The 11,571-nt window shown below is 33.7% G+C and overlaps 1 protein-coding gene across 1 annotated transcript in view; it reads left to right on the forward strand.

Annotated features, from left to right (window-relative positions):
- The window catches only part of LOAG_17318 (FAT domain-containing protein), a 27,402-nt gene that overhangs the window by 5,946 nt on the left and 9,885 nt on the right, over positions 1-11,571 (forward strand). Inside the window, exons 16-43 of the mRNA XM_020449976.1 lie at positions 100-192; positions 474-659; positions 1,030-1,097; positions 1,224-1,335; positions 1,591-1,749; positions 2,067-2,248; positions 2,409-2,559; positions 2,762-2,943; positions 3,039-3,225; positions 3,458-3,574; positions 3,777-3,857; positions 3,984-4,099; positions 4,410-4,539; positions 4,856-4,933; positions 5,044-5,180; positions 5,430-5,593; positions 5,853-6,043; positions 6,323-6,520; positions 6,756-6,896; positions 7,034-7,274; positions 7,495-7,641; positions 7,880-8,100; positions 8,348-8,482; positions 8,567-8,690; positions 9,083-9,230; positions 9,505-9,703; positions 10,361-10,507; positions 10,789-10,913. Coding sequence (XP_020306409.1) covers positions 100-192; positions 474-659; positions 1,030-1,097; positions 1,224-1,335; positions 1,591-1,749; positions 2,067-2,248; positions 2,409-2,559; positions 2,762-2,943; positions 3,039-3,225; positions 3,458-3,574; positions 3,777-3,857; positions 3,984-4,099; positions 4,410-4,539; positions 4,856-4,933; positions 5,044-5,180; positions 5,430-5,593; positions 5,853-6,043; positions 6,323-6,520; positions 6,756-6,896; positions 7,034-7,274; positions 7,495-7,641; positions 7,880-8,100; positions 8,348-8,482; positions 8,567-8,690; positions 9,083-9,230; positions 9,505-9,703; positions 10,361-10,507; positions 10,789-10,913 — 4,160 coding nt within the window. The remainder of the gene's footprint in view (positions 1-99; positions 193-473; positions 660-1,029; positions 1,098-1,223; positions 1,336-1,590; positions 1,750-2,066; positions 2,249-2,408; positions 2,560-2,761; positions 2,944-3,038; positions 3,226-3,457; positions 3,575-3,776; positions 3,858-3,983; positions 4,100-4,409; positions 4,540-4,855; positions 4,934-5,043; positions 5,181-5,429; positions 5,594-5,852; positions 6,044-6,322; positions 6,521-6,755; positions 6,897-7,033; positions 7,275-7,494; positions 7,642-7,879; positions 8,101-8,347; positions 8,483-8,566; positions 8,691-9,082; positions 9,231-9,504; positions 9,704-10,360; positions 10,508-10,788; positions 10,914-11,571) is intronic.

Here is an 11,571-nt window from a genome sequence, read left to right on the forward strand (position 1 = left end):
ATATATATATATATATATATATATATATATATATATATATATATATATATATATATATATATATAATATATATTTTTTCCTGATCCAATTACTTTACAGTACGTGGTGAAGCATGAAGAAGCAATAGCAGTTCAGGAGAAACTAATGGCAGACAATAGTTTTTTGCTCCGGTTATTGCAAGGAGAGGCTATGGTTAATCAGTTCTGCACTTTGTATTTATATCAGTAACCAAATATTATCAAAAATTACACCGCTCAATGCAGTGTGCCTGCTGATGGTAGTCCGATTATAACCTGGACACAATATTTATTTCCTTTCGGAAAAGACTGGTCATAATGAAAATAAAGCGTTTATTTCCTTTTCCTTTGAATTCAGTAACGTTGAAGATTGAGTAAATAGAATCTGAAGTTTATACTAAACTGACTTATTTGGTGCAATATCATTTATGTTAGTATCATTTATTCGGTATCTAGGATGAAGCCGGCACTTGGACAAAATGTGATTTATCAATCTATGATATGGAAATGCTAACTATGAAGCTGATTGTTAGCATCGGGAAACGTCATCCAAGCTGGGCGGGAAACGGCGCTTGCGAAATTGTCAGAGCTATACAGTTACTGTGGAGTGATAAAGATTTCCGCGCTCGGTACACATGCAAGGTTAGAGACAATACAGATTTCATTTTCACTTTATCTCGATTGACTATATAAGTTGAATTTATGTGGAAGGAATTTTCACTGTAAAATCATCTCTGTCAAAAAGGAAAAGCTTAAGGTTTCTAATCATCTAGTTTTTTTTCCAGTTTCTCTTTTTAGATTTTTACTGATGCATTCAGACAAATTCTGATTCAAAAATACTGGGGCGATTTTTACCAGAAGCCAAGTTTATAGGGAAGATATTTGCTGTGTTCCTTTTTTCCTTTTTTTCAAGATTATAAGAATCATGAAGCAGATGTAAACTTGCAGCAACCAAAAATTCAAGTTATTTCTTAATTTTGTTGTCCAGAAAACTAAGCATCAACTCTTTCAGGATTATTTGGAGGCACCGCGTTATGACGTCCCTAAGCTAGCAGCTTTGATCATGCTGCGTTATTTCAAGTATTTGTTGAAATCTTTTCTGTACTTCGTTTAATTGATTTCATGCTCTTCCTGGCTTAAATTTTTCATTCAAAATTGATAAAATTTATCATTCTTCATTTTTTAAAGTTTTGTTGCATCATTCAGAGCCAACATCGATCGCATTGATATCCTCTTCGACCTCTGTCATGTGTTTACAAATAATTACATCGGTGATTTCACCTTTGTAAGATTGTTTATCGAACAAGAAATTATTCCGGTAACTTTGTTTCAGTCCAGTTTATTATTAACCTTGACATGTGAAATTTCATTATATTAAATTTCGTCATGTAATTATTTAATTATGCTTTTAATGTGTTAGTAATAGAAAGATACTAATTTTTTTTTCATGGAAAGGATGAAGAAAGGAAATAATATCTGATTTTACTTTTTGTTTCGTCTTAGATTTTACTTACTTTCTTTTGAAAGTTTTTCAATAATCTTTATTTACAACATGAAATCTCCTTAATTATAGAAATATCCTATTGAATGGCGGCAGAATGCATTGAAACGAATAGTTGCTATGTTTGAAAAAGATTCGTCTACAGCGTATGATTTGAATGTTGTTAAAATGCTTCAATATGTTGTCATTCCATCACTACATTATGCGTTCGAGCGTTACGATGTTGATGTGGTTAGTTGATGATAATTTAACATTTAATTGTTGAACTTGTTTCTACAATATTTCTGTAATTCCTTGTTGAGTTTTTGCTTTCTATGACAATGGAAGCTTCATCACTCCGATCCAGGCAAGCAGAATTCTTTTTGATTAAAGAAAAGTATCAATCAGTGCAGGTGTGACAAATCAATGCAGATGTACTGATTTACTCCAAACAATTAATACTGTTTTCTTAGGGTTGTAAAATACTTTTTATTCTTCAAAAGACATTTTCATTTTTACTACATTAAATAACATAATAAATAAAAAGGAAAGAGGACTCTCTTTTTCAGGTGGTTGGTACACCGGCAAAGCCAGATGATGTAGACGATAACAATCTGATTTCATTGGTTTGCCAAAAAGTACTCGATCGAAACAGATTTCATATAAGTGATGCAATGCTTATTCAACTGTTCCATCTAGCATGCCTATTTGTCAGTAACTGCCCAACTCACATACATGATTTCTCACAAAAGTTTGTGTTTCTCGATATTTCGACTTTAATTGTTAGGGATTTTGCTATTTCGGGAAAATTTCTTTTTATGTTATCGCCATTCTAGCAAAAGTAACAAAGCTTTTCAAAAATGGTATTGTAAAGCTGATTCAATCGTTTGTTGTTATGACAGAGACTGCAGGAAGCAGGGCAATCGTCTGCGCATTTTAATGCTTTTGGGTTGGCCATGTTTGTCATCGACACCTCAGGATCAGACAATGAAATACATGGGTCACTTGTTAATTGCTAATATTATCAATCAATTTAACATTAATCGAAAGATCGTCTTGCAGGTTTTGTCATTTTTTTATATGACTTCCTTGTCTTCTATATTCCAATTTTTATTTCATAAATCTATGATTGGATAATACTGGATGAAGGTCATTTGTCATGCTTCACATATGTTACAGAGTGGTGCAGACTTGTCTTGATTGATACAGGATTCCAAATTTAAATGGTCTTCACATGATTTTTCACTATATTTTTTTTCTCCAGGTTTTTCTAAGTTTGCTGAAAGCAACTTTGAGCGATCCGAAAGACATTATCAAACGTTCACTTGATATATTAACGCCATCTGTACCACTACGTATGGATGACGGTCACAAACAATTAATGACTGTTGTTAAGAAGACGATTGTTGAAGAGGGCCATAATGTCTCACAAATTTATCATTGTTTGTAAGATTTCCGTATAAAAATTCACTGTTTAAGCAATCGATATCTGAAATTTATTTTCATATTTTGGGTGCAGAGGAAAAAATTGTTTTTTATAGGTCAATGATAGTTCGTCACTACAAGATCTATTACACTGTACGTCACCAAATGCTCCAAGTTATACTGAATGGAGTTCAGCGTTTGATGCTAGCACAAGGCACTTTGGAGAATCGACGGACTGCTATTGATGTATGCGAAATGGTCATCAAATGGGAGCAGTGGCGACTTAAGCAAACGGAAGAATTGGTACAGTTCGTCTTTTACTACAATCACGAAATGGGACGAAATAACGATTTTAATTGAGACTGTTTTGAAACAATTTTTAAAAGTTTTAAAACCGTTTGGCTGATTCTTACTTGCTTAATTGAACTAATGCTTCCATTTGTAGCTCAAGCTACCTGACATCATGTTTTTTAAATGTTGAAAGGCGACAGGTCGGAAGCTTTGCTCTAAATATTGTTCGTAAAAGTAATTTCAGGAAAAAGGATTAGAAACTAGTAAACAGTCGCATACTGAGACAGCAGGAAGTCCTTCAGGACACCAGCAATCTTCATCCTCGGGTTTATCTCAAGTGCAAAACAAGGATGTAGAAAGTGTATGTGCTGTAAACTTGTCTCTGTTTTCACACTAGAAAGGGCACGAATGATATATATATATATATATATATATCTTTAACCGAGTTTTTCACACTTTTCCCTGTTGGACATAACTGTCATTCAAAAAGTTGAGTCCTACTTTTCACATGCTGGCAGTAATGTGTGTGATTTCAATGAGTGGTTATGATTTGTTGATTTTAGATACACCGACCGATCGAGAAAGTACACGTGGACCATGTTGTTAATATGCTTGTAAAATTATCGTCTGCAGTACCTGACGCAGTCAGTTTTTATATTTGTTCAACAAGAAGACTTTCGAAAATATCTAATTTATTTACTTTACAGAAATTTCATATTAATTCAACTGTATATCTGATCACACTGAGGTGAAAAGTATAAAAATTACAGAATCCAACTCAGCATGCTGTAGCAATGGAACAGTTGTGCAAACGATGCTTAGGCCTACTACGAGCCTGTCTGAAAAGCAGTCTTTGGGGACTTACCGCTAATCTCAGACTCTCCTGGTAAACAGACTATTTAAATTAGTTGCAGATTTTCATGCATTTAAAACTTTGTTTAAAAAAAATTTTGTTTAAAATTTTTGTTTGTTGTCTAGCGCAAAAGTTTGTTAGAATACTAATTACGATTTCACTGATATGTAGTAGAAACCGTTATATCCTAAATTATATGCCTCAAATAAGTTTTCAATTACTGTTTGAGTTCACCATCATTATAGGCTTTTAAACACTCTTTAGTAATAAATTTCTTAAGATTTCAATAAAATAACAGTAATTATGGTAGGGAAGAGAGAATGAACTTCCAGTATATTTATAGGTTGGAAAAGCAGTTGACAGTCGCTGCGGAAGCTGTAACCCAACAATTTCGGGAACAGACTACAGTTGCTCACCATTTCTCACAGCTGCATACATCATTAGATATTATTACACATCTTGTCGTTATTTTGGTTAGTAGAAGCTCTTTTACTTGGTAACTTTCTGATTTGGTCATTTTTGATGGACAAGGAATATCACTCACATATGAGTGAACAGTTCTTCATAAATAGTTAAATAGTTTCTTTTTCCAGTATTTGAAGTTGCAATTTCTGAGCTTTCAGTTTTATAACTATGTTTGTAAAAAAAGACATGAAAAATAATAACTTAAAAAGGTGCAGTAATTCTTGAGTTCTGCATACTTCTTTACTTTCCAGCTTTATACTTGAAAAAAACCTGTCAAAAATATCAACCAAAGTTCTATCTGTACTACTGAAAAAAATTTTTCAGCCACAAGAAGTTATTGTTGCAAACGTGAAAATGTTGCAGCGCGGAATCGTTGCATGTTTAAGTTGCCAAGACAACGCTGTAAGTTTCAGAGCTTTGGGAAACATAGTAGTTTCCAATTTTTTGCATGAGTTGATTGTTCCTGGTCCTTTTTTAAATTATGAGATCCTGGAAGCTATTTTGGACTTAAGGTAATGCGAAGTCTCTGCCAACTTATTTCTAAATTATTCGAGAAAACAAAGTGCTCATCGGAAGGATTGATTGAGTTGGAAACGATCAACCAGTTTGTTACAAAATTCATTAACGACACATTCACCAATTATGAGAAGTAAGTTTCGCGAATTGAACCTCTTGGTTTTTATTTTTTGCATTTTTTTTTCCTTTACTAGAGACTAGAAGCATTCTGAAACGTTTGGAAATCCCGACACATCTGTAATGTTTGATAATCTTTTGGGTAATTCCAGCTGGTTAGATATAGGAACTGTCCCGATGCTAATTTTGAATAATTTTTTTGTCCATTATAAGGATGATAAAAGAAGATTCTATTATTGAAAGAGTGCTGGGGACCTGATTTTAGAGGACAAAGTCAGCCAATGACTGGTGTGTTTGCAACAATCCATTTGTTGCGCACTATATGTGTTATTCAACCGGCTTACGTTGATACAATGTGTTTGAGTTCATTCACAAAAGCTGTCCAAAAACTTGTTCGCGAACATGTTTCTTCGTGTACTGAAAATAAAGGTCTACTATTTTTACCTTTTTTAGGCTTTATCAAGTTATGGTTATCTATTGTTGAAAAGAATGACATTTAAACCCAAAATTTGACCATCCATTATCTGTTGTTTTAGACTATCCTTTCATCTGGAGCGATCGAAGAAATAGTAAATAAATTGAACTGCGGAAATTCATTTATGTAATTTGGATCTAACCACTTTTTTCCTCTAATGTCCTGTGATTTTAAACTTTTATTGCAATCTCTGAATAAAAAAGTGGGTTTCAGGACATGCACTGACTGAGTTAATAATTTTCTCACTAGAACTTCTTCGGCCTCGTATTCATGCAATACCACCGGAAGCACGGCGCAATATTGGGCAGTGCATTTTAACACCACTTATAGATAAGACTCCATTTGATCGTGTTCTTGACATTGTTATTCGTGTTGTTGACATTATGGTGCGTAATGGTGACGAGGTTCGCTTATCTTAATTTTTTTTATTTGTACTTTTTTATTTTAATTTGTTTTTATTCACTTTTATTTTTATTCATTTTGTTTTGTTTATTTCTCTAAGGTAGTAACTCATTGGATAGAATCGTCGTTACTCTGATTTCAGATAGAAATATCGGAGACTCGTTACAGTACATTATAATATATTGCATATATTGTTGCGGTACATTGTAACCAGTTTTGCATTATAATAATATTGATAATAAACTCTTCAGGGGAAAGTTGCAATTGTGATGTGTTTTTAGCGGCAGCTGAATCAAGGTGTTCCCCTTTTAATAAGGCTGGTGCAAACAATGGAAGCGCATAAACGTCATGAAAAATCAGGAGACTTACTGAAGACACTACTTGAAACAGTTCTTTACGTTTATGAAACTCTGCATCTACGAACTAGCGAAACATTAGCAAAACTTAATAGTGCTTTTCATTGGGGACTTTGCTCTCAGGTGTCATTGTTGAATTTCTTAAAAATTAATGGAATTTAGATGATTATACAGCAAATTTCTTCATGACGATTTTCAGTTTTCCATCTTAAAAATTTTTTTCTGGCGTTATCAGACAGTGTTTTCAGTGAAATATCATTAATTTGTAAATCTAAGCCAATTTAACCTAACAGAGGTTCCTTGCTGAGGAGTTTTATTTTTGTTAATTCCTTAATCGTATTCTTAGTTCTGTTTACAGGATGAGTCATTGCGTTCTCGGTTTTTTAAGTTATTTGATGCCCAAGTACCAAAAAATATTTGTGACCGATTATATCATATTATTACATCACAGAATTGGGCTGATATGCAGCAGCACTTTTGGATCAAGCATTGCATCAATGTGAGTTTTTTTGATTCATTTCCTGATTAGATATTATGATTTGGAATTTGTCTTGGTGATATTTGAAAATTCATGCTGAAAAAATTTCTTAGGGATATTGAATTTCTTTATTATCTATTCAGAAATTCTTCATTTAGCTTTTCCTGTCATTAATAATGGACGAACAGAAGGATAAGAATTGCACAAAAGCGGAGCAAATTCTGTTGCTGAATTGTTGCACGTTATGGCATACATTTGAGGAAATATTTGATCTAGAAACATTATATCGAAATCATCCAGAAACATGTAATAATGATGATTTCGTATTGTGTGCAATGGATACAATTGAAAGCAAGCGCGACGATTTTGTGGAGACTTCAGGAACTCAGACACTAACAGGTTTTTGAAATAATACAACGTGTATTGTGAAGAATTAGTTGTGATATATTTTAGCTTTCTAAAAGAGATACGAGGAGAAAAAGAGATATTATTATATTGTTCTCTCTTAAATTCAGTTTATTTAAACATATTCAAATGTTAATTTCTTTTGTATCAAATGTTAATGTAGTTGTTTCGGCGATTATTACATTTTGAAAAAGTAATTTTTGTTGTCTTTTAGAAATTAGCATACCGATTTGTAGTACAGCTAGTACACAGGATCTGCAGACCACTTTAATCGTCGAACAGCAAGTTCAATTGTTCGAAATGGCTGCCAAATTCCAGACCACTGATATCCTTCCAAGTTATTTGGAACTTGTTCATAGTAGTATGCCAACTTTTTGACTTTTTCCCTAAATTCCTCAATTTTAAAACTCTTTAATACTACAATTTTCTACGAATATTTTTCAAGTCCATTGCTAATGCAACAATGTTCTTCCTTATTACAAAGATTCTGTAGGATACGGTTATTTACCCAACCATGTTTTGTTTCCTTTAAAATAACCGCATCTATTGATTTCACTGGTAAATTAAAGAACCAAGCTTATCAAATCCATGGTTTGCAGGTAATGACTTAGCGTCGAAGATCTGGATAAAATTATTCTCTTCGTTATGGTCAAGTCTGCAGGAATTCACAAGGGCTACTCTTAGTGCTGAAATGATGCCATTTCTCTCATCTGGGTGTCATCTTGTGCAAAGAGATTTATCTCATTCAGCAGTTGCTACCTTTCTGGAAGCTATTTATCGCTGTCAGCCACCTATTCCAATTCATCCAAGTGTATTGATGGTATATTTCTATGATTTGAAAGAGAACTTCAAAAACCAATGTTTTTGAAAAATCAAGCTTTTTTTCCTTCAGAACCAAGAAAACCAAGACCATTCTATCATTCATGCTAACAACAGAAACGGTTGAGATTTCGGTTCACTTTCGAATCGGATAGAGAAATCCCTAAAATTAAATGAGTGGACATGTATAAATTTCTTTGGAAATTATCCTTATTATGATGCGGTGTACAATTTTCAATTTTTTGTAGTATATTTCGATGAGACATCATGCATGGCACCGTGGGTTGTTGATTCTTGAAGAAGAGGCAGAGAAAATTCCAGCATTCACGAACAACCCGTTATTACTTCAAATTTTACAACCAACACCAACAAATATGCAGTTGGTATGTGGTCTGGAAAATTGTCTTTCGTTTCTTCGGGATTCCCAAATAGTTTGAAGATTATTTTTTTTTTTATATTTAATTTAGGTAACGCTGAATAACTTGATTCTCTTATATTCCAAATTATCCGAATTTGACCAGTATCAGGCAATCTGGAAGCGTCGTGCTTATTTTACCGAAACTTCAAAAGCTATTGAATATTACAACGAAGGTTCAGGTTTTTATGATGAATAAATGTTGCTTTTCGTCCCACATTTCCACACGATTTTTCCAAGGACTTCCACTGGGTATCACAATTTATGGGCTTTGGAAACTTCAGGAATATGGGAAATTTGTTTCTAATGTTTGCTCATTAAAGATATAGAGACGAAACAAACTGATTAAAACGCTAGCAATTAAAACCTTACCTGGAAGGTCTATGTTCCACATTTTGTCTGTGTATTCTGTCATTAATGATGAGGCAATACCAATAACCCTTCCAGCCCTTTCGCGATTTTTAGTTGTTTACTGCTTTATTGTGATGATTTCTAATGGAGAGTATCAAAGATGTTCTCGATAGTTTATGACATTTTTTTCCCCCTTTTTACTGACAAGAATTTTCAGGTGATTTCGTACGGGCAGAAGAGACTTTAAGGAAGTCGATTGAAGCCATCAATGATCGTGTAGTTGCTCCTAGTGGTACTAGCAGGCAGCTAGACGTAACTCCTGCTCTTGGATTCGAACTACGTGAATGGCACAGATTATGGGCCGAGTTAGTTTTAAATTTTTTTCAAGATACGATAAGTTCTCTGTGAATGCTCATATTGGTAATATTTCGTTGTGCAGGATGTACAAAAATCGCAAGTTATAAGTAGATTTTGGTATTTTACGTTAGTCTTAAACACGTTTTGATTTTTCATGTTGCTAGTTCAGTCAGAATTCAATCAGTGAAGAACCTGGATAATATATATTAGTCATACTATATTTTACTTGTAATTAAATTCCGCAATTTCTCAAATTCGTAAATAAAACCTATGATTTTTCAGCTGCGAACGTGAGCTTGGTGAATGGAACGGTTTACTGCAGTTTGGTAATACACCTGCTGTGTACAGTCTTGGTATTGTTGCGGATGCAGCCTGGCATCTGAATGACTGGAACTTGCTTCGAGTTACTCTTACTCAGTTGGAAGGTTGCACACAGCCGGACTTATATTATAAGTATTATCTTTACAAAGCTATGCTCATGGTGAGTATTTCCTGTAGCTAAAATGGTACTTGGAGATATATCATTTCAGTTATCGTAATCTTGATGTTTCCTGATGGTTATCTTAATCTTGACATTTCCTGACTTTACTATAGTATTTCTAACCTGGATCATTTCTGGATATTGGCTGAGTGATAAAGACAATATTTACTATTTTATTATTTCCACTGTTTAATTTACAACAGCATTTACATTTGAAATGTTACAACAGAAAATATTGATTGCTACCCACATCAATTTATTGACTCAGTAATTTAGAAATATTGTTCCTGCACTGCATTGATATCTGGCTGTTCATAAATTAAAGTCTTTGAGCAGTTGATATCATGAACTTCCCTCGACAAACTGATACTAAATGTTCTCCTTGTTGTATACTGAGTAGAAGTAGTACTGCAAAATTACTGTATAGAAGTTATTATGCTCACATAAAAATGCTAAGTGAATAACTGTGAAATAGAATCGAAGAAAAATTGCGAACTTGAAGATTGGTTCCAGTCTATCAAGTTACAGATTTTTTCAATTGCGGTATACATGCTTAATCAATCATTTTTGTTCATGTTTCTGTGTCAAAGTCTGAGGTACCAACTTTTCTCACATAGATCCGATACGCTTACTACTTGGCACTTCTTTCTGTTATAGAATCATCATCCCATGCAAGAAGATAGAGTCACGGAACTACTTCACGTTCGGATCAACAGAGAATTGGAAGCAGCAAGAGATGATTTAATCGTAGAGTGGAAACGATTGCCAGGCATTGTTTCTTTGAGCCATGTTAGCATACTTCAGGTACTCAACCGTCATCCAATAATTTTCTTTCACTTACAATCGGTCAGAGGATAATTATTATAAAATGATCATCTAGTTCCGTACTTTTTTTTTTTACTTGATTTTACTTGGTATATGGTTACATGCCAATTGCACCGAGATCTCTGTGCTTACCTTTTAATGGATGTGACGAATCCTTATTTCCGTATTAGGAAGTTCAAAATATTTTTTCTAGTCCAGAACGATTTTTATATATACAAAGTATTGATAATAGTAGAAAGGAATCTGCTCTCATTTTTCAGGCTGCAAATCTCATTCAGGAGGTTCAGGAAGCTAGCGTACTCACTAATCATCCAGAAGTTAGTGGTCAAGTATCACTGCCGTCAAATCCAATTGGCGATGTTAAGTCCGTAGTAAAAGCATGGAGGTTGGTGCCTTTCGTGAATACTGTGGAAATCCAGATTTTTTGTTTTTATCTACGTTGCAGCTGTATCAAAAGTAATTTGCAAAAATGATACATGATCATTAGCGTAAGTGGGCGAGATTGTCATAACGAAGAGTTGAAGGGAGAGGATGTTAGGCTATGACACTTCGCGACCATACAGAAGTATAAAATTTTCCTGCATTTGAATGTACCAACAAAAAACCCGTTGGGTATTTGTTCAGGTCAGACTATTTGATATGATTGTGGTTGTCTTCTCAGCATCTCAACATACGTCGAATACATCATTTAGAAAGTCCACATTTTGTTGGAGACTAAGTTAAATATGTGCTAAAATGAACAGCACGACGAAACTGAACTTTTATTCCTATTAAGACTTTTATTCCTATTAAGAAACATAAAGATTCTAGGAGTCGATCCTATGCCTTATCAGATCCGTTATCATTTTGGGCTGACATTCATCAGTGGCGCATTCATCATCAAACATATGAAGACACAAGCAAGCAAGCTGCGTTGTGAATACTTCCTTAATATCCTAATGATATGAAAATTAATGAGGCATTAAATTTGACACATTAAATTTTTTTGATATATGTAAAATCTTGTTGATATAAGTATACTTTTGTTTTTTGAGTAAATACTA

Source organism: Loa loa (assembly GCF_000183805.2).
Source record: "Loa loa unplaced genomic scaffold supercont3.61, whole genome shotgun sequence".
Taxonomy (NCBI): Eukaryota; Metazoa; Nematoda; class Chromadorea; order Rhabditida; family Onchocercidae; genus Loa; species Loa loa.